The following is a 21,984-nucleotide window of genomic DNA, read 5'->3' as shown; positions in this document are numbered from 1 at the left end:
TGCGGAACAGCTGGTAGTTTCAAACTGCTGACCTTGAGGTTAGCAGCCCAACTCATAGAGTATCATTTCCAATCTGTTATCCTTGAAGAATATCATAAAAATCTCTAAATTAATAATGATAATCCCAAAAGTTAATGAAAACTGCCTGGTCATCTACACAAGACTGTAGTAGCTTTTGAAAACATCAATCCTTTCCTTTGAAGGAGAGTTTTATCTAGTCACCCACTACTAGTTTCCAAAAATATATACAGTATTACCGAACAAATGTTACATTTCTATGGCTGAAAAAAAACAACCCTTTTAAGCAGGAATCATTTGGGAGTCATGTTATAAAGGGATTTCTGGTAGCTTAAAGAATTAGTCACACGGGTCAAGGATAATCCATGCTTGTCGTCTCTTTGTTGTGGTTGCTGCCATAGCAAATTGGCATTTGATGATGATGACAAAAATCAAAGAGCTTAATGAAATTCAGTTGTGTAAGATGGTATTTATGTGCATTTCCTACAGCTTTTAAAAACATAAATGCTTGTAGAAATTTAAAGTTACAATTTGTTAGTCATCATTCCTTATGAATATTTTCTGCAATCTATCATAAATTAATAAACAAAAGAAGTTACTGGTATACATGTCATTGGTATGCATAGATTGCCTACATACACTGAGTTGGTTCTTTGGAAAAACAGCTTGAGAGACTTTTCCCCAAAACACTGAGGAGTTAATTTATCTTCGCCTAACTTTTCTACCCCAGAAGGTTTGTTATTTTGTTCAAGTTAATCAACATTTCCTAGGTAAACTGTACACAAGGATGGTTTGATAATTTATGCCTAGCTCTGGTATGCACTTTTCAGGGAATGATCAATAGATTATGCAAATTAGACAAGCTGTAACCTTTTATGCAAATGAAGTATCTAAGGACTACCAAGAGGGGCTGGCCAGATCATGGCCCTGGTTGGAGTGCTGTGCCTTGAAATCGACGAAGGGTTTTTTGTATTTTATCAGCCGGCATCAAAGAGGTTGTCCAGACAGAAAGAAGCAGGAAGAAAAGCAGTGAGAAGCAGAAATGACAAAAATGAGAAAAGTGCAAAGAAGCAAGAGAGAGAGAGAGATTGAGAGAGAGAGAGAGAGAGAGAGAAGGCAAGGATACTTCTAAGAGATCAGTAACACCGAAGATAGAGGGAGTGGAGAAAGCAGTCCAGCAGCAGGGCCAGTAGTGACAGATGGCAAAGTCAAGAGAAGGGAGCAGGGCTAAGAGGAAGGCCTCGAACAGGAGCTGAGAGAGCTGTCCTACACTAAAGAAGGGAGATTGCAGGCTTCCTGATCCGAATCCCAAGTTGTTAATTCTCAGCTTGAGTTGTACCCTCTTCCTTAATAAACCACTTTACTGTAAGTAAGGTCTGTGAGTTCTATGTGGCCATTGGAACAGATTAGGGAACCCAGAAGATAAGCAGAAAGTGCCGTGGAAGGGCCGGCTGGGGTCTGAAATGGTAAAAAGGTTGGAGGGTGGAGGTATTTCTGACCTCATGGGAATGGGCTGATCTTGAGTCTCATTATGTACCCTGAAACCTGACAGGTTCTGACACTACTACTGTTACTCCCAATACTTTACGTACGCATCTCATAGAGTAGAAAGGATGCCTTCTTTAGGGATATCAGTATTCTAAAGGTGATAACTCAGAAGTGTTTAAGTTCAGTCTTGTCAGAAACACAACAAGAAACGTCAAATCATTTGTTTCCTTTGGTGATTAAATCAAATTGAGACACAAAGAATATTCTATTCAGATTGATATTCAGTCTTTAAAGAATGTCAAAAAAGTAAGAAAATGCCAAATGAAGAGTTCCTAAGTACACTGTTTTATACTAAATGTGTTCTTTAGTGAATATTCCATATCGCAGCAAAACAAGAAATGTCCATTCATGTGTATTCTTCATGGGCTCTTGGCAGTCATCATCAATTTGGAACACAGTATTAGACATGCTTCTCTAACACAAAGCTGCAGTTTCCCTCCAGATTTACTGTTGAAGTGACTGTCACTTCCTGCCTCTCTACCACCTGTGTGATATAGCAAATTGCTTGTTTAGAATTCCAAATTATTCCAGTAAACCCACTCTACACATTTTGTAATACAATGAACCAACGCTTCAGAACAAAATCTAAATGCAAATCAAAAGAAGTGGAACTAAAATGTCTTATTCTCTTCATGTATCTAAGACCATTTTTCCGGGACTCAGAAAGGTCCAAGTAAGAATTCTGATGAACAGCAATGAGCCTGGACCTTAAATAACACAACGTGCACAGAGCATTTGCTATGTTTGAATATTAACCAAATTCAATATTTAACTAATTACTTTAAGCATTATGGTAGCCTTACTTGGGGATGTTGCTCCTGAGACATTTCAAAACTGACAAAAAATGCTAAAACCATTTTGAACTCTTTGCAACAAAACTTAACCTCTTTGCATACTAAAAATTAATGTCTTTCAAGAATTTTTCTTTCTAGTATACAATATGTCAGATAACAACAGTTTGTTCACCAACAAATCCCTTGGAATACATTCAAATGGGGCAACTGTTAAAGCTTCACAGTAGGCACTTTTGGTGCTATTGGATACCAGTGGACTGTGAGCCGTTCCTCAGAAACCCTATACAGGCTCACTATGAGTCATAACCAACTCGACGGCACTTTAACAAAACAATTCTGATTATAATAAATTTAATATTTATACATAATTATTTATGTCTGCCTCTCCCTTTATTTATAGTTGCAAATCTTACCACATGAACTCAGCCACATCATGGCCAAAAGAAACATGGAAATTGAGTTTATACCTGTCAAATCGTCACTACACAAAGTGGTGTAGGACTGGTGCTGAGAAGACTCACCTCTCCTTGTTTGGGGATGCTAAACTTGGCAAGCTTGGCCTTGGTTCTGGCTGACTCTGGCTTGGTAGCTGGGACTCCCCTGTATGATGGGCAGTGCACACTGGTTTCCGTAGATGACTTAAGCTTAGGAGATTCATCTGGGGCCTGATCTTGGCCATCCATTGGCCGCACATATGCCGTTGGCTTCTGCTGGACCAGACTCGGTTTTGAAGCCAGGGATGGAGGGAAGTTTTGAACACAGTGTCCACCACTGCTGTGCTTGGCTGACATAGCAGGTGGCCTGCCCTGGGTTTGCAGACCCACCTCCACATTGCACACCTGTTTGGCCCGGGGCTGTTGTCTGCCAACTCCATCTCCAAGCAAGGTCCTGAGAGAGCCCTGTTGTGCTGAGTTGGAAGAAGAAGAAGAAGAGGAAGATGAGGATGTAGCTCTCAACACACAGTGATTAGGTTTTTTATCACTGTTCTTTGAGTTAGCAGATTTGTGCAAATCAAGCAATCTGTATCCATGCTTACTTGCTCTCTGTTGGCCATCAGATGGTGGATTCCCAGCCTTCTGCCAGCCCACGGTGCCTCTCTTATTTTGCTGCACTGGGACAGCTGCAGGTGTGGAAGATGCAGTGCTACAGGCAGATGAGGGTTGGGTCTGGGCTCTTGAATCTGCAACAAAATGCTCATCGATCTTGTTCACAGGAGTCTGAGGAACCCCAGGTTTGGGAACACCTACAAGATGACTCTGGTTGGATCTGTCCGTCAAAAGATCTTTCATTTCATCATAATTGCCTAAAGTATTTTGGATCCGGCTGGAGAGCTCATCCCCCTTGCTAGTCTGGAGAAAGGAAAACAAAACAACCATTATGGCAGTCAACAGGAACACTTGCATTAAAGGAGCACTGTCTTTACTGAGCATAGTCCCAGGGTCACCACATTCAGAGTGAGAGCTGAGATATGCAAACAGTCCTCATGGTCCCTGAAGATGTCTGTTAGCACACTACATTACTCCAGAGTGGAGAAACTGAAACTGCCATCAATGACATAAAAAAGGAGTCTATCCTTGGTATTGTGTTGCAGTTAAAACATATTCCCTGGAAATCAGAAAATTGCTATTGTAGCTTCACAAAAGATTGTCCTGGATTCAATCTTTTCCAGGATTGGATTTTCTTTTCTATCGGGTACTACTGGAAGCTTTTGTTGAAAATTCAGATTTGGCCCACACTTGTTCTATTTCTGATTTCTAAATATATAATTATTCTTGTCAGACACCCAGAGTTAACAGGCAAGAGAAGCCAAGGTAAGGCTTAAAAAGGGACAGAGGGTTAAACATGCAAGAAGCTACCAGCTTGAGGACCCACAGCTCCATGAAGTCTAAGATAGCAGTGAAATCTAGGAAGATTCTATCATCTGTTCATTCCATTTTCCCACAAACTTGCTGAAGTCCTTCAGACTTAGTTTTAGAAGAAAGATTGTTTTGTGGCATTTGATACAAGTGAGAAATAACATAACAGTTCCTTTTTCATTAAACCCTGACAGGGACAGACATGCAACTCAACTTCTTTTTAATAGTGCATGTTTCCTGAGAGCTTAAAAAGCAAGACAACTCAAATTATCTTCTTAAATTAATGCAAAAATGAAGTCTATGTGATCAAAATCACAGCCAGCAGCTTTTAGTAGTAACCAAAAGTTACACTTTTATAGCAGGAATAGCAACTAAACGCATGTGAACAGATGCCAAAATTTGTGGAGGAAGTCATCATGTTTAGGGGCTGCGCTGAACAGGCAGCAATCTAATCAAAGTTTGGTTGGCCAATAATCCTAGCCAAGACTCTCAGGACAGGGGCTCAGATGAAAGGCATCATCTACCTTGTAAGGCTCACTGAAGAGGGAGTAACTGGAGTTAAATGTGCCTTCATCTTGTTGAGTTTCCTGATTTCTTCGCTCTCGTTCCTTCCTCCGTAACATGTTTCTATCCGGTTCGTAGGCACTGCAGCCAGAGAAAGAAAAGAGCAAATCACATGCTGGAAAATTAGAGGGTAAAACCCAATGTAACACATCTCTAAGTGCCCAAGTCTGGTTCATGGACAAATGGTGATGATAACAAGAGCATGAATCGGATTAAAGCCGGTCTGATCAGGTACTGCGAGCTCGAGCTGGGGTACAGGAGATTTACAATCTTCGGGGGTAGGGGATCCTTAGGACAAGTTTCAGCCGGTACTGAGACGTCTCTGACTGATACGTGAAAGAGGAAATATCTAAGCAACTTTGACAGGAGAAGACTGGAAGTAATCTTATAGCAGACGGTAATTACAGTGATGTGAAAAGAGAAATTAGGAACATATCTCGTTTTATGACACAGCCTCTGAGTGTTATATGGGGATGTGTTGGTTCTTTTTTCTTTTTTTTTTTTGCATGGCTGTGTTTCTGTAGTGATTCTTTCATTAACTAGCTCCCTAAAGAGCTGTTAAAACTCCATGCTGCAGTGGTGTTCACAGTTATGAGCCTTCTTCTGATCTGTGTTAATCAGTCAAGTCGTCAAACTACTACTGAATCAATTCTTCCTTCTGATATATTTGACACGATCACTCCTCCTAACTATGAAAAATGTGCCATGAGGAAGGAGAGCAGGCAATGAAGGGAGAGGACAGAAATTGAATTATGTTATGTCATCAAGGAACTGGGCCTTTTTGTAGAAGAAAATTAATATCTATTCTCCCAAAATACAATTACGAAGTGCCCAGACACCAGAGAGCTGAAAGAACTAAGGAAGAAATAAAATGTTCTTTCCTCTAATAAAGAGAAAATAAAGGGGCTAATTCCCCTAATAGTAAGGAAGTGAGGGACCTACTAAAGGAAGGAAATACACTAGGTCTGTCAGCTCCAGGGATAAAGAAATCTGCTCTTCAAATAGAGGACAGAGCTAACCGCTACCAATCAGAAAGAGCAGATGCACAAATCCCTCCAAGGGAGCACCATACTACCAGAAACATCTAGTTTAAGGGGTCCTTTCATCATTCTGCTTAGAGGTTCCACTTGATCTAGTGGGCGGATGCCTGAGCTGGGAGTCCGGACCCTCCACTACTAACTGTGATTCTCCCCTAACCAACTACATGCTGTCAGAAAAGCCACACAATCTCTCTGTAACTCCAGTGTCTTCACTATAAAGCAGGTATGTTTTACAGTGTTGCTACAAGGTTTTAATGTGAAAGTAATATGTAGAAGGGTTGTGGAACCGTTTTAGATGCCATAACATCCAATGTATTGCTCTTTAAATAGTGCTGTTAATAGTCATGTGCGTTCAAAGAAACTTATGGAAGTGGTGGTTTTTATTTTATTTTTTTAGCTAAGGAGCTATCATTACTAAAAGAGAGGAGGTTTATGTCATGTGGCTGTAGAAAACACAAATAAAATAATCAGAAGTAAATACGAGAGGAAAACAGTACAGTTGAAAGATAATGGAATTTTTCCATAAACTTTTTGAAGGCTCTGCGTACGTACTGCTCCATCCTCCTAGTGCTGCCCATTTGGCCAGAAAAATACTTTTAATTAGCTGTCTAAGGGGCGAGCTGAACAAGCTCCTGGCAAGGCAGTTACAGCACCTAAGGATTTCATTTAAATTTAAGATTAGGGAATGTTAAAATACCCAGAACATGTAGCCTATTAGCATTTTAATTCATCCTTAGTACATTATCCCAAGTGATTAGATTTGGAAGTCCAACCAATGACCTTCATGTAACGAGGAGCTGCAGCCTCCGAGATCTTTGGCTGAGTGAGTGGCTCAGAGCTCCAGCTTCACCAGGAAGAGCTTACTGGGTGGCTGAGGGGACAGTGACCAGCACATGGGAGTGGTGAAATGGATGTGATACTCTCATTCACAGAACCAGGCAGGCTGCCAGCCCCCTCAAAAGAGGTGTCTGATTGAGCCGCCCTGCTCAGCTTACATGAGCATCACATGCATTTTAAATGGACACATGATTCATGTATGAAATAGGCTTTAACCCAAAGGAGCATTTTACTTTTACTATGGACTTGTGGGTGCTAACTTTTGGACCAACATCGACATTTGTAATAAAATACATAAATAAAAAAAATGTTTGAAACGTGCACTGCATGCATCAAGGCTCTGCCCCTAGCTCCTGAGGAGTACCCACTGCACTCAGCTTCACACATGGAGACGTTTACACGCATGCTTGGCTGCCCTCAGCCAGCTCACGCCAACCACAGACACAAGACGGGTGGGATGCACAAGTGGCCAGATGTACGGATGTTACTGAGGATGACACCTGGGCTTCTAAGAAGCCCCCCTTGCCCCCAGGCCCCCAGTAATACCTCCTGCATCTGCTGGCTGATGCCTGAAACTCCACAACTAGAGAGTCATTCCTCTGGTTTAAGATGTCTTCACCCCTGTAAGAAATGCAAGCACCACAAGAAGGGAAAACGCTTTAAGTTTCAGCACCTTCTATATCTTTATATGAATGAGTTTTTGGCATTTTCCCCAAAAGCCAACAGGAAAGGGCACAAGGACACTAGGGTACAAAGATGGTAGAGGCAACCCCCCCCCACACACACACAAGTAAGAACCATTGCATATTCTGGAGCAGTTGAAGGTGAGGAAGAAGTTGTTGTTCCTCTTTAACTAAACACTCCCCCTACTCCTTTAAGCTTGAAGATGACCAAAAACATTCCAAGATGCAAGCCAGTGCAAGACAGAGTTCTCCAGTGAGGTTCTAGGTTTCTAATACTAATAAAGATGGAAAACCCTCAGGACCATTTACACATAATCTATTAACAGGAAATGTTTGGACGTCCATAATGAGTGCATCATAATGCTGTGCCATGCAGTATCCTCCACTTATCAGATAAACCAGAATACCTAAAACAGCATTCATTCTGCAGAGTTGAGCAAAGAAAACCCAAAAAGAGAAGCAATACTTTACAGATACCTTCCTTATGGTTTCTCTCCTTATTCCTTGGTTGGCAGTTCTGTAGCCTTCTACTGACCATTCAACCCCTCTTACAGGTTACCCACAGGATCTTTCTACTTTACCAGAACCACAACCCCATGTGTCATTTCGGTCCTCAGAAGGGAGAACATCACCTGATTAAAACACATTATCATTGCAAGGGAAAGTTTGGACTTCTACCACCTATCTTTCCCTATGCATCTGAACTTTACTGTCTCCTACCAACACCAATGGTAGTGCTGTAGCTCTAGAGGATAAGCACTGGACTGCGAACCACGAGATTAGTGGTTCAAGCCCACCAGCTGTTCTATGGGAGAAAGACTTACAACTTCAGAAACCTTATACAGGGTCGCTAAGAGTTAGTACCAATTGGACAATATTTAACAACAACCAACGCTAAGTGTTTGGATTCATAAAGACAGTACCTTCTCTGTAGGAAAGCCACCATTCCACCAATTGCAAATAAAATTTGTGCTGCCATTCACAGGCCCTGAGAGTGCCTCCCACTTGCTCTCTCACTGTTAGAATTCAGGCCTCTTCTTTGCTCTGCAACTTGAGCAATGCAACAGTGCAAAGAACTGCCATTTGCTTTTAAAGCAAAAGGACCTTTCCCTGACATGCTGAAAGTTGGGCCAGCTTCCCTGGGGCTGACTGACTTAAGTTTTAGAAAATTTCATTTCCTGGCAAAACTCACTAGAGTAACATGTGACGAGCCATGTTTCTTTGTTACTAGCAGATGGGAAAATCCCTATCATCTGTAAAGTTTCTCCTTATTTTCATGAAAATTATAAGAATTCCATTCCTTAGATGTATGTCACCAAATGTATTTATTTATTTTGCATGAAAATGGAGGCAGCCAACTGCTACAATATTATTTACTACAGATGTGTAACATTCTCAGAAAATAAATCTTCTTTAATGAACTCCATTTTAAAAGACTTACTTGTTTTTTAAAATAACAAAAACAGCAAATGTAGTAAGCACATTCCTGATAATTTCCCCTTTGTTTATTTTTAATCTACAAATTGAGGTGCCTTGTAGGGTTCAGGTCAAAGTAAATTATGGTACTTAGGTAAGAATAGATGCTCAACCATGAAATTATCATCACTTCCAAAATTAATTTGTTCTTGATAATACTGTAACAGCATGGAACTAAATAATAGCATTACCTGTGGGTCTGAATGCATCTCCCACCGTGTTTACAACCGTTCACATACATGTCCCCTCATTATCCTTACAATGGCTCTTGGAGAAAGATGAGGGTGGCAAGCATTACTAGATCCACTTTTTTAAAGATCAAGGAACATATGATAAAAGTTTAATCATCAAAAGATGATATAAAGCAAACATCATGCCTAGGGGACAGCAATGTTCAAAGCCCTTTACTCGTCTCTACTTAGGAGCCAAGAGGGAGCCTTACTTCCTCTCTACTCAGGAGCCAAAAGGGAGCCTTACTTCCTAAAACTTTTATGTCTATGAACCCAGTATTAAAAAGAGTGAACGTAAGCCCTGCAGAAGTAAATCAGTACAAATGTAACAAATGGAAGCTAATTCCCATTCAGAGAAAACTCAAGGAGAATTTGGGAAGAAAGGCTTAGTTGCTATAATCTGTTGGGGGTTTTGTTTTGTTTTGTTTTAATATGCCTTAGTAACAACAAAAGACAAAAATCAGTCTCTGCACAATGCACAAGAAAAAAGCATCTCTGTGTAACACAGAACTGTAGAATAGAGGACAGATGAGTGAACAAAGACGTTACAGGCTATAAAGCAAGCTAGCTAAGGCTCATGGTGCCACCGCTATCCTCAAATCCCAACCGTTCATCCATTAGTCTGCTCCAAGCTGCCCTGCAAGCGGACCAGTCACGGAACCTCTTAGCGTTCACCATTCTAGTGGAAGAGGCCTGTTTTAACCTAGCATTTCTGGGTTGAAGGGACGGCTTTCTTTCTGTTCTTTTGAGCCATGCAAGTTCTCTTAAAGAAACTACATTTCCCATGATGTAGACTTTCAGCAATGAATGACTGTTGTTGTTGAATGCTGTTAAGTCAATTGTGACTCATAATGACCCCATGTGACAGACTATAAGTGCCTCATATGGTTTTCTTGGCTGTAACCTTTCTGGAGTCTCAATGTGGCGTGGTGGGTTAATGTGCCATACTGCAAAGCCGTTTGAACTGTAAGGTCGTGGTTCAAGCTCACCAGCTGCTCCTTGGAAACCCTATATAGGGTCTATATGGGTCAGAATCGACTCGACGGCAGTTCATAACAACAACAATCTTTCTGGGAACAGATTTCCAGGTTTTTTTCCAACAGCAGCTGGGTAGGTTCAAACTATCAACATTTTAGGTGGCAGTTCAGTGCTTAACCACTGTGCCACTCCCTGACTACAATCATCAACATGTTTTTATTCTTTTAAAACACAGACAAAGAATCCATCCTACCTACTAGTTTGACTCCAAGATTCAAATCCAGAAACAAGTTACTTCAAGCAGAAGGGTATGAATAACTGTCCATCTATCTTGAAGAAAGTAGCATGTTTTCCATATTTCCATACCTTCTTTGAATAGCAGTACTACTATTCACTTTAGTCCAAACACATTTACTGAATGTCTTGTGAATGCCATTGTGTTAGATGCTGGGGAGACAATTAGGGCTATGACCCATCCTGCTGCTAACTCTAGGGTAGAGGAGGAGAAAAAGGACTATTCATAAGCAGGAAATGTTGACATAACATGGTGAAGGTATTGGTGGACAGAAGCACAGGAAGTCAGGATGGCTTCCTGAGAAAAAACAGCTTTTAGCTGAGTCTGGAGAAAAATAAAAGTGGAGGAGAGGGAATAAAGAGGCCATGCTGAAAAGTACAAGATATATCAATTACCATTGTTTTTGCCATTATTGGCCAACTAGTGGGTTGAGAGTCATGGTGTCCATCTTTGCAGAGCAGAACTACTCCACAGAGTTTTCGGAAGCAGATCACCAGGTCTAGCTTCCAAGGTGCCTTGTGGTTGGATATGAACTGCCAACCTTTAGGTTAAGTGTCTTTTAAGAGCATTTGCAGTAGGTGATGCTTGCTTTCCTGGTACCACCAAAAACAACCCTGAAATCCACGTGAATTTAAAGTTTTCTTTCTTTGGTTTGCTACTGACCAAGCAGCCCCTCTACCTTGCTCTGCAGAAGTTTATCCGAGTCCTTCCTGAAAGCAGGTGCATGTTTCGAGGTGTGAATGGAAAGAGGAATCACAAAAGGGAACCAGAAGACACACGCCCCCCCTTCCTTTACAGTTTGCATCAAGGCTGGCCCTGACCACCCTGGTCAAAGAGGAGACAGTTTTTCCAGGGATTTAGAGTCCTGGATAACATGTTACCAAGTCCCCTGGGCTTGGATTAGCAGCCATGGGACAAACAGAAAGAAAAGGCACGAGGTAGAGGGCAGAGTATTCCGTAGGCCCTCTCCTGCTCTCTGCAACAGCAGCATTAGCAACTGTGTATAATTAAAAAACTTAATCAAATACTCCAAAATTATAACAATGGCTTTAAATTTAATGAGTCAAACTAATTAGCATCCCTTGTTGTTTATAAAGTAAATAATAAAAGATCAGTAATCCTTTCCTAAATTACAGAAAGGGAGGGCAGTTGAAGTGTATTTGCAAATTCTTTCTTTAGTGTATTAACAGAGGTGATCCTGTGAAAAAGAGATGCCCACAGAGTAAGCAGGTGATAGCAGCAATTTAGACAGAGAAGATGGGATTAGAGACAGATCTTGGCAAAGAGACAAGAATCCTCTCAATCTGTTTCCTCTGAGGCCTTTCATTGAGGTGGTGGTGGTAATGTTGATGGCAGTGGTGAGGGTGGTGGTGGCGGTGAGGAAGGGATGGTGGGGAAGGGATGGTGGTGGGAGGCTAGTAGCAGTGATGGTGGTTTATATCTGCTAAGGATTGAGAGCTAGTCAACAGAGTCCATAACAAAAGCTTAAATCTTGAAAAACATTATCTTGCGCCCCCCCCCCCCACACTTATTTTAGTGGACTCTTCTTTTGGAGTAAATTAATTGCATTTCCCTTACAAGTTCACTCTGTTTTCCTTCAGTATCATAATTGCCCTGGCTCACCATCATCTTTGTAACTGTGATCCTCATGGACTAAATAGTCTACCTTGGATCTCCAATAAGGTGAATCCCAACTCTGAACTGTTTGTCTCCAACCACAAAGCTTCTCTCAATCTTAATCCAATCTTGAAAATATCTCCTCAGAGCATTTACAGATCTCCGTGTTAGGTTTTATGACCTGTTCTAGAATGGTTCTGAGATGGTAGGTGATTTGTGTCTTTATTATAACTTCTCCTGTACCAAAACTGTGAGCAAACTAGGGCACTGAAGAGGTCAGGGTAAAAGGAATCACACACCCATAGATGATCTATGCCAGCTCCCAAGACCCGTGTGGCACACATTAAATTTTAATAACAACACCTATACTGGTGTGGCACTGCAGATTAATGTGCTGGACTGCAAGGTTGGTTTGAACCACAAGGTTGGTGGTTCAAGCTCACCAGCCACTCCTCAGAAACCCTATACAAGGTCACTATGAGTCAGAATCTACTCAACACAGTACTAACAACAACTGCTTATTAACAATGCCAGCCCCTGTATCAAACACTTTATATGCATTACATTATTTAATTGTCTTGAGAATCCCGAGATAATATCTCCTTTTGCCAGTGAAGAAACAGTCTTAGAGATTAACTAACACGTCCAAGTCACACCACTAGTAAACAATAACGCGTGGATCTGAAACTGAGCAGTTTGACACCAAAAACCATATTCCTCAACTATGCTCCAATGCCTTCTGGGAACCTGCTCATTGATGAGCTTTGACAAACGTTACCCACCCTCTCCCCTGCTCCCCATTCTCTGTTAGTAACTGCCAGACAGAAAGGCATTAATCTTAAATCATAAACATTTCATTTCATTTTCTAAGGTTTTCTAAGCCTTCTTGGTTTCTATATGTTACAGAATTCTTCTAAAGTGTACCTATAAAATAAAGCAGGATTGTCTAATTAAAATGAGTCAGCACTAGCAATTAAATAGTATTTCAGCCCCTGCTTCTTTAAGCAGAATATTACAAAAGCTATAAAAATAATTCCCCATTTAATCACTTTTTTCAAGTATGGAATTCTGTATACTGAATTCCATAAGAATTGTAAGCATCCTGGTATGATGCTATAGGATAAGTACTGGATTGCTAAGTGCAAAGTCGACAGTTCAAACCCACCACCTGCTCCTTGGAAACCCTACACAGGGTCGCTTCATGAGTAGTAACTAACTTGACGGCACTTTATAACAACACTGCAACTGCACTTTATGACAAGGCTACTGCAGGCAAGCCAATGTGACAATCTGGTATTGGACACATGAATTCTTCACCAATCACTAACTCTCAACTCCATTGCTAAGTCAGTGGAAATGATTACTGTTTCACATCTCTCCTGTAAATACACCCTAGTGAGTTTTTAGAGAAATGACAGATAAATGACAGCTTTGCATTTCCCAGGGTTAAATGCTTTTCCTGAGGGGCTCTCGGTTTTGGTGCACTGAGAAAAAGTGTCGGGTTCTAATGGAATTGCACCGTGATAAATAAAACACCAAGCTGTAGAACAAGTAGCTTTCAAAAAGACTTCCCACACAGTACAAAGAGGAGAAGTTGATTGGAGTTTCTTAACAGGACCTTTTCTTCCTTTACAATATAAAAGCACCTCGGGATGAAGAATTATGTATTCTCTGGGATAGAATATAACACTGTAGCAGAGTCTCACAAAAGCAATAACTTAACCAAATGGAACCCACTTACAAACTCCCTACTATGCTATTCCCACCTCACCACAGAGCGGCCATCCGTCCCAGGTGTCCAGAATGCACAGGATGCCTACTCCCAGGGCTTTCCAATACTCCAGCTTATAAGTTACTTTTCTTCCACTAAAAAGCTCAAGGAGACCTGGTAGCGGGCTGCTAACAGCAAGGTCAGTCATTCTTTTTTCATGGGAGAAAAACAAGGCTTTCTGTTCCCATAAAGGTTTACAGCCTCAGAAACTCTATACGAGCTCACAAAGAGTTGGAACCAACTTGGTGGTACAGTAACAACTAAAGCAGTTAAATTTCACTATCACCTCATCTGTTCCTAAACTTCAATGCCTAGGAATTCTAAAAGCCACATATACATGGTGTGACATATTTCATAGGTTGCCTAAGATCTTTCTTTTAACCATGAAGGCCTACCACCATGTAACCTCTTTTGGGCCCTTGGATTATGAGTGGTGTCATAAGGCCTACCGCAGAAAGGTGGCCCAGTCCTATCATCCACCTGCTTGAAACTTCGGACATATCAGCCTCCTGACACAGGGAGCTCTGAGGCTCAGGATATTAGCCTGAACCAAACTCCCCAACTTCTTTTCCATCCAGAACTGCTAATTGCTAACTGGGTTTCTGAAAAGGAGTAAGAATCATCTTAAGTTAACGCTATCTACTGAACTGAATTAATTTACCTGAGAGGTACAGAACTAGCTCTATGTATTGAAAACAAATAGAGTTGACTTTACCTTTGGAAAAGGTAGAATTAAAGGGACAGGCATGGCTTCAAGTATCTTCTGACAGGCCAACCATTAGGGTCTTCAATGTTAACACCAAAGATGCAAATTACAATAGTGGACTTACTCATTTATCTGGGCGGGAAGAACACTCTGCTTTGAAGATGAGAATGACTTTCATTGGTACGGGGCAGATTTATCAGCTTAGCTCTGAGGAAAGCTTAGTTTTACCAGCTTAGCTCTCTGGGGAAAGAGACCAGGGAAGAGGGAAACAGACAGTAAAAATGCCTCATTGTCTCAAAAAAGAAACTGAACAGCCACTGAGAAGTTCAAACCCCTGTGGGTTGCCAGGAAAGCAGCATTGAGGTATGGGACTCAGTTCCCCCATCACAGAGGAAACACAAGCCAAGGAGGGGATTTCTCCCTCAACTTCCTCTCCTCCAACCTTTCCCTTGTCTGAAATATGGGGCCTTCATGCTCTTTCCCCTCTGCCTTCTCTCTAAGGAGCATCCCTCCCCTTCCCTTCCCCCCTTCCTCCTGTGTGGTCTAATCCTCTCACCTGAGCTCTGACTCCTAACCCCCACCCCCACCTCTCAGAGATGCCACTTTCTCCTACTGGGTCATTGGTTTGATTTCACTTGGCTTTTTCACATTGGCAAATAAACATATTCAAGGCTCCCTTATCTTTTAAAAAGAAAATGCTAAGCCCTCCATGGCCCTCTGTCTTTTGCTTCCCATGTTCTTTCTCTTATCAGCCACAGTTTTCTGTAGAACTGTCAACACTTGCTCCTCTTTGTAATTCTTGGTTTTCCTAAGCCCATGTGATCTGGTTCTGCTGTTCTCAGCAAGGTCACGTTACCTTTGCTGTGAAATCAGTGGATACCTGGCACTCCCCAACACTCTACCCAGCTAACTATGCCTTCTGGGAAGCTTTCTTCCCTAGGCGTTATAGCCCTGTTTTTCCAAGGTCTCTCTACTGCCTTTCCAGCTATTCCTGAGTTTGCTTTGCACTTTTCATTCTCTCTGCCACTCCTTAGAAGCTGTTGTTACTCAGAGATTGGTGCAAAATCTCATGAGTAGGATTTATCTCTTCTTACATCATAATCTCCCTGGTGATGTCATTCATTCCTTGCCTGCAAGTGCCATCTTTATATTGATGATGGACAAGGCTCCAAATCCCACTGAGTTCTTGGCTCTCAGCTCCAGACCAAATCATCCATCTGCTACCAGGCCTTCTCATGTTAGGACAGCTTCTTCCACCCCAGCCTCCAGCTTTGCTTCTGTTGCCTCTTAGTGGGCAGTGCCAGCATCCACACCATTACTCTGATCAGAAAGCTAGGCATCACTGTGACACTGACATTTTCCACAGCACTGTCCCCATCATCCAATCTATCCCCCAGTATTGTCAACTCTAACCCCAAGTACCAATCAAATCTGTCTGCTTTTGTCTTTCTCCATCGTCACCACGCCAGTGCCTCCTACTGGGACTTCATCAAGCTGGTCCTCATGCCCCAGTCCAATTGCCACTCCACATTAAAGCCAGAGGGGAATTTCTAAAACAGCAGTGGAATCTTGTCACTGCCCTGACTCAGGCTGCCCGCAAGACAGAGATTAAAGCTGTTTTTCGCTCTAGAGACGTGGTCCAGTGTCAGCCTTCAATCCCCCCAATCTCTCTGCCTTGAAAGTCTCTGCTCTGTACCTGCCTAACTCCTGATGCTGAAGGTCTCAGTTTAGTGTTGTTTCCCTCAGAGAAACATTCTCCAATTCCCCCTCAACAGATTCCATGATCCCAGTCCTAGCTGGGGTACCCTTCCTCTGCTCTACGTAGTATATTATGTTCTTCCCATAATCACATTTCATACATTAATGATCTGAATCTTCCATTAAACAGTGCTATAAGAAGAAGTTCTGTGTCTACTTTATCAAAATTGTATCCCCAACACAAGAATAGTGCCTGGCACAGAGTGGGTACTAAAAATTAGCATTTGTTAAATGGCTATTTCATCTTTCTCCTTCCTTTCCAAAATCTAACTCATACGCACACCATAGCTTGAATAAATAGACCTATAACCCAATAATATCCAGAGCCTTAAAATATTTATGGGTTATTGAATTAAGTAATGAGAATTATAATGCCAATAATACTGAACAATCATCTAGTGCTTAAGAATGTATAAACAAAATTTATATTTTTTATCTTATTTCTCACTCTCAACAAACTTATTATTTGTGTAAAATATAAAATCTTGATAAATGAACATGTAAATATAAAATTACAATGAAATCCATGTGCCAGAAGTAGTAGCATGCTAATTTTTCCAATGGGAAAAAGGAGACTTAGAAAAGTTAGATGATTTGCCTAAAGTCACACAATAAGTGCTGGAATCAAGATTCTAACTGTAAGGTCAATGAAAATTGCAGATATTAAATATATATATGAGGAGTGAGGAGCTCTGGTAGCATAGTGGTTACAAATCGGGTTGTGAATCGCAAAGTCAGCTGCTCTGCAGGAGAAAGATGAGGCTTTCTGCTCCTGTAAAGATTTACAACCTCAGAAACCCTGTGCAGGGTCGCTATGGGTCCGAATTGACTCGATGGCACTAAACAACAACAACAACAAATATATATATATATATATATATGTGTGTGTGTGTGTGTGTGTGTATACACACATATATACATAAAGCTCTAATATAAAAAAATATATATGTACATACATACATAGTTGTTTTTAAGAGCCATCAAGGTGGTTCTGACTCACAGTAACCCTGTATGCACAAGGTTTCTGAGGAGCAGCTGTTTGAACCACCGACCTTGTGGTTAGCAATCCAGTGCTTATGCTACAGTACCCACCATTTAATATACATGAATAAATAAAACAATGTAAGTTTTGAAAATTTTATATCTTTGTATTGAAGAAACACTCAACACTTAATACATACAAGTCAGATAAAAAACTGCCCATTCTCCAGCCCTGAAACTGATATTCTTGACAACATTCTCCAGTTTCTAATGGCAAAAACACAATTAAGCTTGACATGAAGGAAGATGCTAACAAATATGAAATATTAGAACTCTATAGTACTATAATTCATTCTGTGTTGGTGGTACTAAAAATGATTAGTTCTGAAATTCTGTATGACCAAATATCAAAAACATATAAGACGGAAGGGGTTCTTTATAACTGATATAGCACTCACAAGTTTCTAATTTCAATTAGACATCAAATCTATTATAAAATAATTTCATTTGCTCATTATATTAGGATTATGTATATGGCACTACAGGATAAGCACTGGACTGCTAACCGCAAGGTTGCTGTTCAAATCCATCAGTCACTCCTCAGAAACCCTATACAGGGTCACTATGAGATGGAATTGATACGATGACACTAAACAACAGCACCATGAACACATGATGATAATTGTCACAATTCTTTTTTTAAATCCTACAGAGGACACTCTGACAACATATTTGCTCCATGTTATCTTAAAATGTCGTCACCCCATCCGCTCTTACTTTTTACATTTCCCATATATTGCTGTTGTGTTACGTGCCTGTATAGGATTTTCAAGGAGCAGCTGGTAGGTTTGAACTGCTGATCTTGTGGTTCGTAGTCCAATGCTGTCCTACAGCACCACATCAGAAGTTCATAATAATATTATGTAACTTGGAAACCCTGTACAGGGTCGCTATGGGTCGGACCCGACTCGATGGCACTTAACAACAACAACAACAACTTGAAAATAAGTTCAATTTCTCACAAAATGTACTTCACTCTTCTCTTGTAATTTCCTCATTTGTGAGGTTTTTTTCCTCGCAGAAGATACTCTTTGCACAATGGGCATTTCAGGGGTCCTACAGGAGGTGTGGGCTGGCTTGGAGCTGGTAGCAAAGGAACTTGGACAGGAACTACTACAGTTCCTTTGAAATGTGGATTTATGTTCTTGGGCTGCTGTGGAGTCACTGGAGGCGGGGGTCATTATGTACCCCCACACAAAAAGAGTAAATACAAGTTACAACAATACAGGCAGCTCTGTGGTACTAGACATATCCATTCATCGAACAAAAGCCTATGAAGAAGGCTCTTCTATCTTAAACTACTAGGGTAGGTTAGATAGTCGACATTCAGTAGCACATGATATAGGGAGTGAGGGAAAAAGAAATCTCACTCTCTCCATCTTTGATCTCTGCCAATTAAAAATTATGTAACTCTCTTTGAGTTAGCAGGAGGACTTACATTCTGTAGGATTCCATCTTGGCACTTCAGCTTTCTGGGCACTGACTGAGGTTGGGAGATCGCCATCCTCTGGACTTCAGAGTCCACAGCTCTCAGAATTAACTGAGAACAGTGCCTGGTTAGCAGGAGGCACTCAATTACCATTGGTTGGATGGCTGGTTGGATGACTGGATGGATGGCTGGATGGATGGCTGGATGGCTGAATGGATGGACAAATGAATGAATCGCCAGAATTCTTTCACACTTAACCCCTTCTTTCATTGGATAGTTGTTGTTGTTGTTTAGTGCTGTCAAATCAGTTCTGACTCAGAGTGACCAGGTGAAAGGTTTCCAAGGAGCTCCTGGTGTGTTTGAACCAATGACCTTGCTGTTACTAGCTCAGTATTTATCCCACAGCACCATAACAGGGCTCCTTTCCCCCAAAATCTGTTCAACCTTTAAAATTTTACCAGTATTCTTTTTGGTTTTTACATAAAACTGTATCCTTATTTCCCATCTAGGGAAAAAGATTTGCTGTTTCAGAAATACTATTATTTCTTTTTAAGTGAGCACATAATAAAATTGGATTTTCAGATAAAAATGAATTATTCTTCAGACGATGACTGTTCCTTTGTTTCAAATATGGACATTTTGAGCTGTTGTCCTAGCCTCATAAACTTTACATATCAAGAAAATTCTCATTAACAAAGAAAACACTATCTCTGAAAGTCGATATTAGGTATATTGCTGCTGTTAAGAGGCACTGAGTCAGTTTTGTGCCCGTGGTTAACAGTCCAGTGCTTATCCTAGCATCACAGCAGGATTCCTGACTAGGCAGTAATGATCAGTACTACTGTGAATAATTTGTCTGTTCTTCCAAAGACAGTAAAGCACATGCTATGACAGATACAAGTCAGATGTATTCTGAAAGATGCAACTGCAAGGAGTTGATAAAGCTATGGGCTACTACTTTTTTTTTATGATTGGCACAGAGAAATGTAAGTGTCACATCCTTTGGCAACTAGAAATCTACATTTGGCAACAGCAGACTATATAAAATCCCAATAATACTGCTGTAATACTTAAAAATTATAAAAATGGGAAACTGCTTGAATAAGAAGCAAATGATTCTTAGTCAAATGGGAATTACAGAGGACGAACATGAAGAACATATCCTACCACTGGGCTCATAACTTCTAAGGGTGTTTCCTCGTCTACTACATAGGTATTAACACGGGGCCAGAAATTAGGAGACTCCTGTCTCAGGCCCAGTTGAGACACATTAGGAGCCTTCACTGCAAGTAGAGATAATAAACCAGTGCGCACATTGATCACTGGTTGCTAGAAGCAAATGAGGTAATACGTACAGACATGTTTGAATATGTTAGTCCTCTGCCAAGGTGGAATATTATTAACTGGACAGAAGGTTACTAAAATACCCACGATGCAGAAATATAACTCCTTGACTATGTCAGGTAGGTGGCCTGAGAAAGCTCACCATTAAATATGGACTTTGACCCAGTGATTTCATATTTATAAATATACTATTCACATTTAGAACTTTGCTACAGTATTATTTATAATCACAAAACCAAACCTACTTTAAAACCAATTAAATACCCATTCTTAGGAGACTGGTTAACAAATTATGGTACTTTATACAATGGAAGACTTTGTATTCACTAGTAGCCATTAGATGGAGTGTATGTAAATGCACTGATAAGGAAAAATATCCAAGACATACACACTAAAGAAAAGACTAAACTGTAGCTGAACCTGAATTATTTAATCTCTTTTGCATAAAATAAAGTATGTGTTTCTTGATACATGAAAATTTTAAAGTAGCTATCTCTGAACTGAATTATGGAGTGGGAAAGAAATCATATTCTTTCACCTTATATGCATGTTTTACAAGCACATTTCACTTTTTGAAAAAAATATATTAATAATGTAAGGTTTAATTTGTTTTTCTCCTTCAGTCCTATTGATAAAGATGTAAAATTTAGAATTAAGGCAATAAGATATAATGCAAAACACTGTGCTACACTGTACCAGGATACTGGTCTCCCCACCAGGCCAATCTTATTTTCTCTCCTTCCCCACAACCCCAGAAGAAGAACTTAAACCAATCTTCCAACAAAACCTCACTTCCAGACTTTAGTCCTAGCCGACCACCACAACGATCAAGGGCTTTCAGAATCTCTCAGCAATTAGCTTGCCTTGGCGAGGCAAAAAATAAATAAATAACTGCATTTCTAGCATTGCAATATCAGTTTGAACCACAAGGTTAGCAGTTCAAATCCAGCAGCCGTTCCTCGGAAACCTGATAGAGGATCACTGAATTGGAACTCACTTGACAGCACTTAACAATTCCTGCATTAGCTGAGTCTCGAATAACCGGTATCCCATCCAAGGATAGCTCAGGAGCAAAGCAGGTCTTCTGATTCCAGACTGGAAACTTCTCTTAAACACTATCTCTGGATGTTAATATTAAGTGTATTGTTGTTGTTAAGAGACATCCAGTTGGCTCCACCTCACAGTGGTTTCGGAGGAGCAGCTGGTGGGTTTGAACCACTGACCTTGCAGTTAGCAGTCCAGTGTGTATGCTACAGTGCCACACATTTTCTTAAACATTAAAATCCAGTAATTACAACTCAGTGCATTTAGGCAAAATGATCACATATTCTTTAACAATTCTAATTGACCTTTAAATATTATATAGGCTATTCAAATAGGGAAACTAGACTTCAATCCTAGTAAATGAGGTAGAAATAGACACTCTTTGATAACAATGGAGGCAAATGAATCTCTAAGCCTAGTAACTCCATAGACCGCCATTCACTAGAAGCTGAAAAAGATGAGGGCCTTACCTTATAACTCTTGACTTCAGACGTCTAGCCTCATGATCTGTGAGGAAATACCATTCTGTTTGTTAAAGCCACCTATTTATGGTATTTCTGTTAGGTGGCACTAGACTACTAAAACACTACATAATCTTTTCAAATTTGCATTCCATTGTTAAGTATAGCCACTGATGATGTCAGAATTGAATTCATACAATTCCATTCAACAAAATTTGGAGGGTATGCCTACCTTTATTCTTCTTTCAAAATATTAATATTATCATAGAAAAATAATTTTGCCAAGGTTATGTCCCATCCCAGGGGGAAGCCTCTACCCTATGAGTTATCAACATGGACTACAAATGACTTTGCCTCAATCCTAAATCCCAGCTCCAGAGCTCCCCATGAGCTCAGAGGAAACTTTTGTTGCAATTGTGTCACAATTTAACTGCTCCCTCTCCCAATCCTTCCCAGGTGTGTTACTGTCAAAAGCATTCCCCAACAGAATCTGA

At 40.6% G+C, this 21,984-nt stretch overlaps 1 protein-coding gene across 2 annotated transcripts in view; it reads right to left on the bottom strand.

Annotated features, from left to right (window-relative positions):
- The window catches only part of AFF3 (AF4/FMR2 family, member 3), a 761,863-nt gene that overhangs the window by 607,055 nt on the left and 132,824 nt on the right, over nucleotides 1-21,984 (bottom strand). Inside the window, exons 2-5 of one of the 2 annotated variants that reach the window (XM_006870741.1) lie at nucleotides 7,204-7,278; nucleotides 4,741-4,861; nucleotides 3,397-3,709; nucleotides 2,882-3,267 (exon numbers count right to left, since the gene is read on the bottom strand). In XM_006870741.1, the coding sequence (XP_006870803.1) occupies nucleotides 2,882-3,267; nucleotides 3,397-3,709; nucleotides 4,741-4,861; nucleotides 7,204-7,278 (895 nt within the window). The remainder of the gene's footprint in view (nucleotides 1-2,881; nucleotides 3,268-3,396; nucleotides 3,710-4,740; nucleotides 4,862-7,203; nucleotides 7,279-21,984) is intronic. The other variant, XM_006870742.1, reaches the window with a different exon arrangement.

Source organism: Chrysochloris asiatica, unplaced genomic scaffold (genome assembly GCF_000296735.1).
Source record: "Chrysochloris asiatica unplaced genomic scaffold, ChrAsi1.0 scaffold00150, whole genome shotgun sequence".
NCBI classification, from domain to species: Eukaryota; Metazoa; Chordata; class Mammalia; order Afrosoricida; family Chrysochloridae; genus Chrysochloris; species Chrysochloris asiatica.
This window is presented reverse-complemented; position numbering and strand designations above follow the sequence as displayed.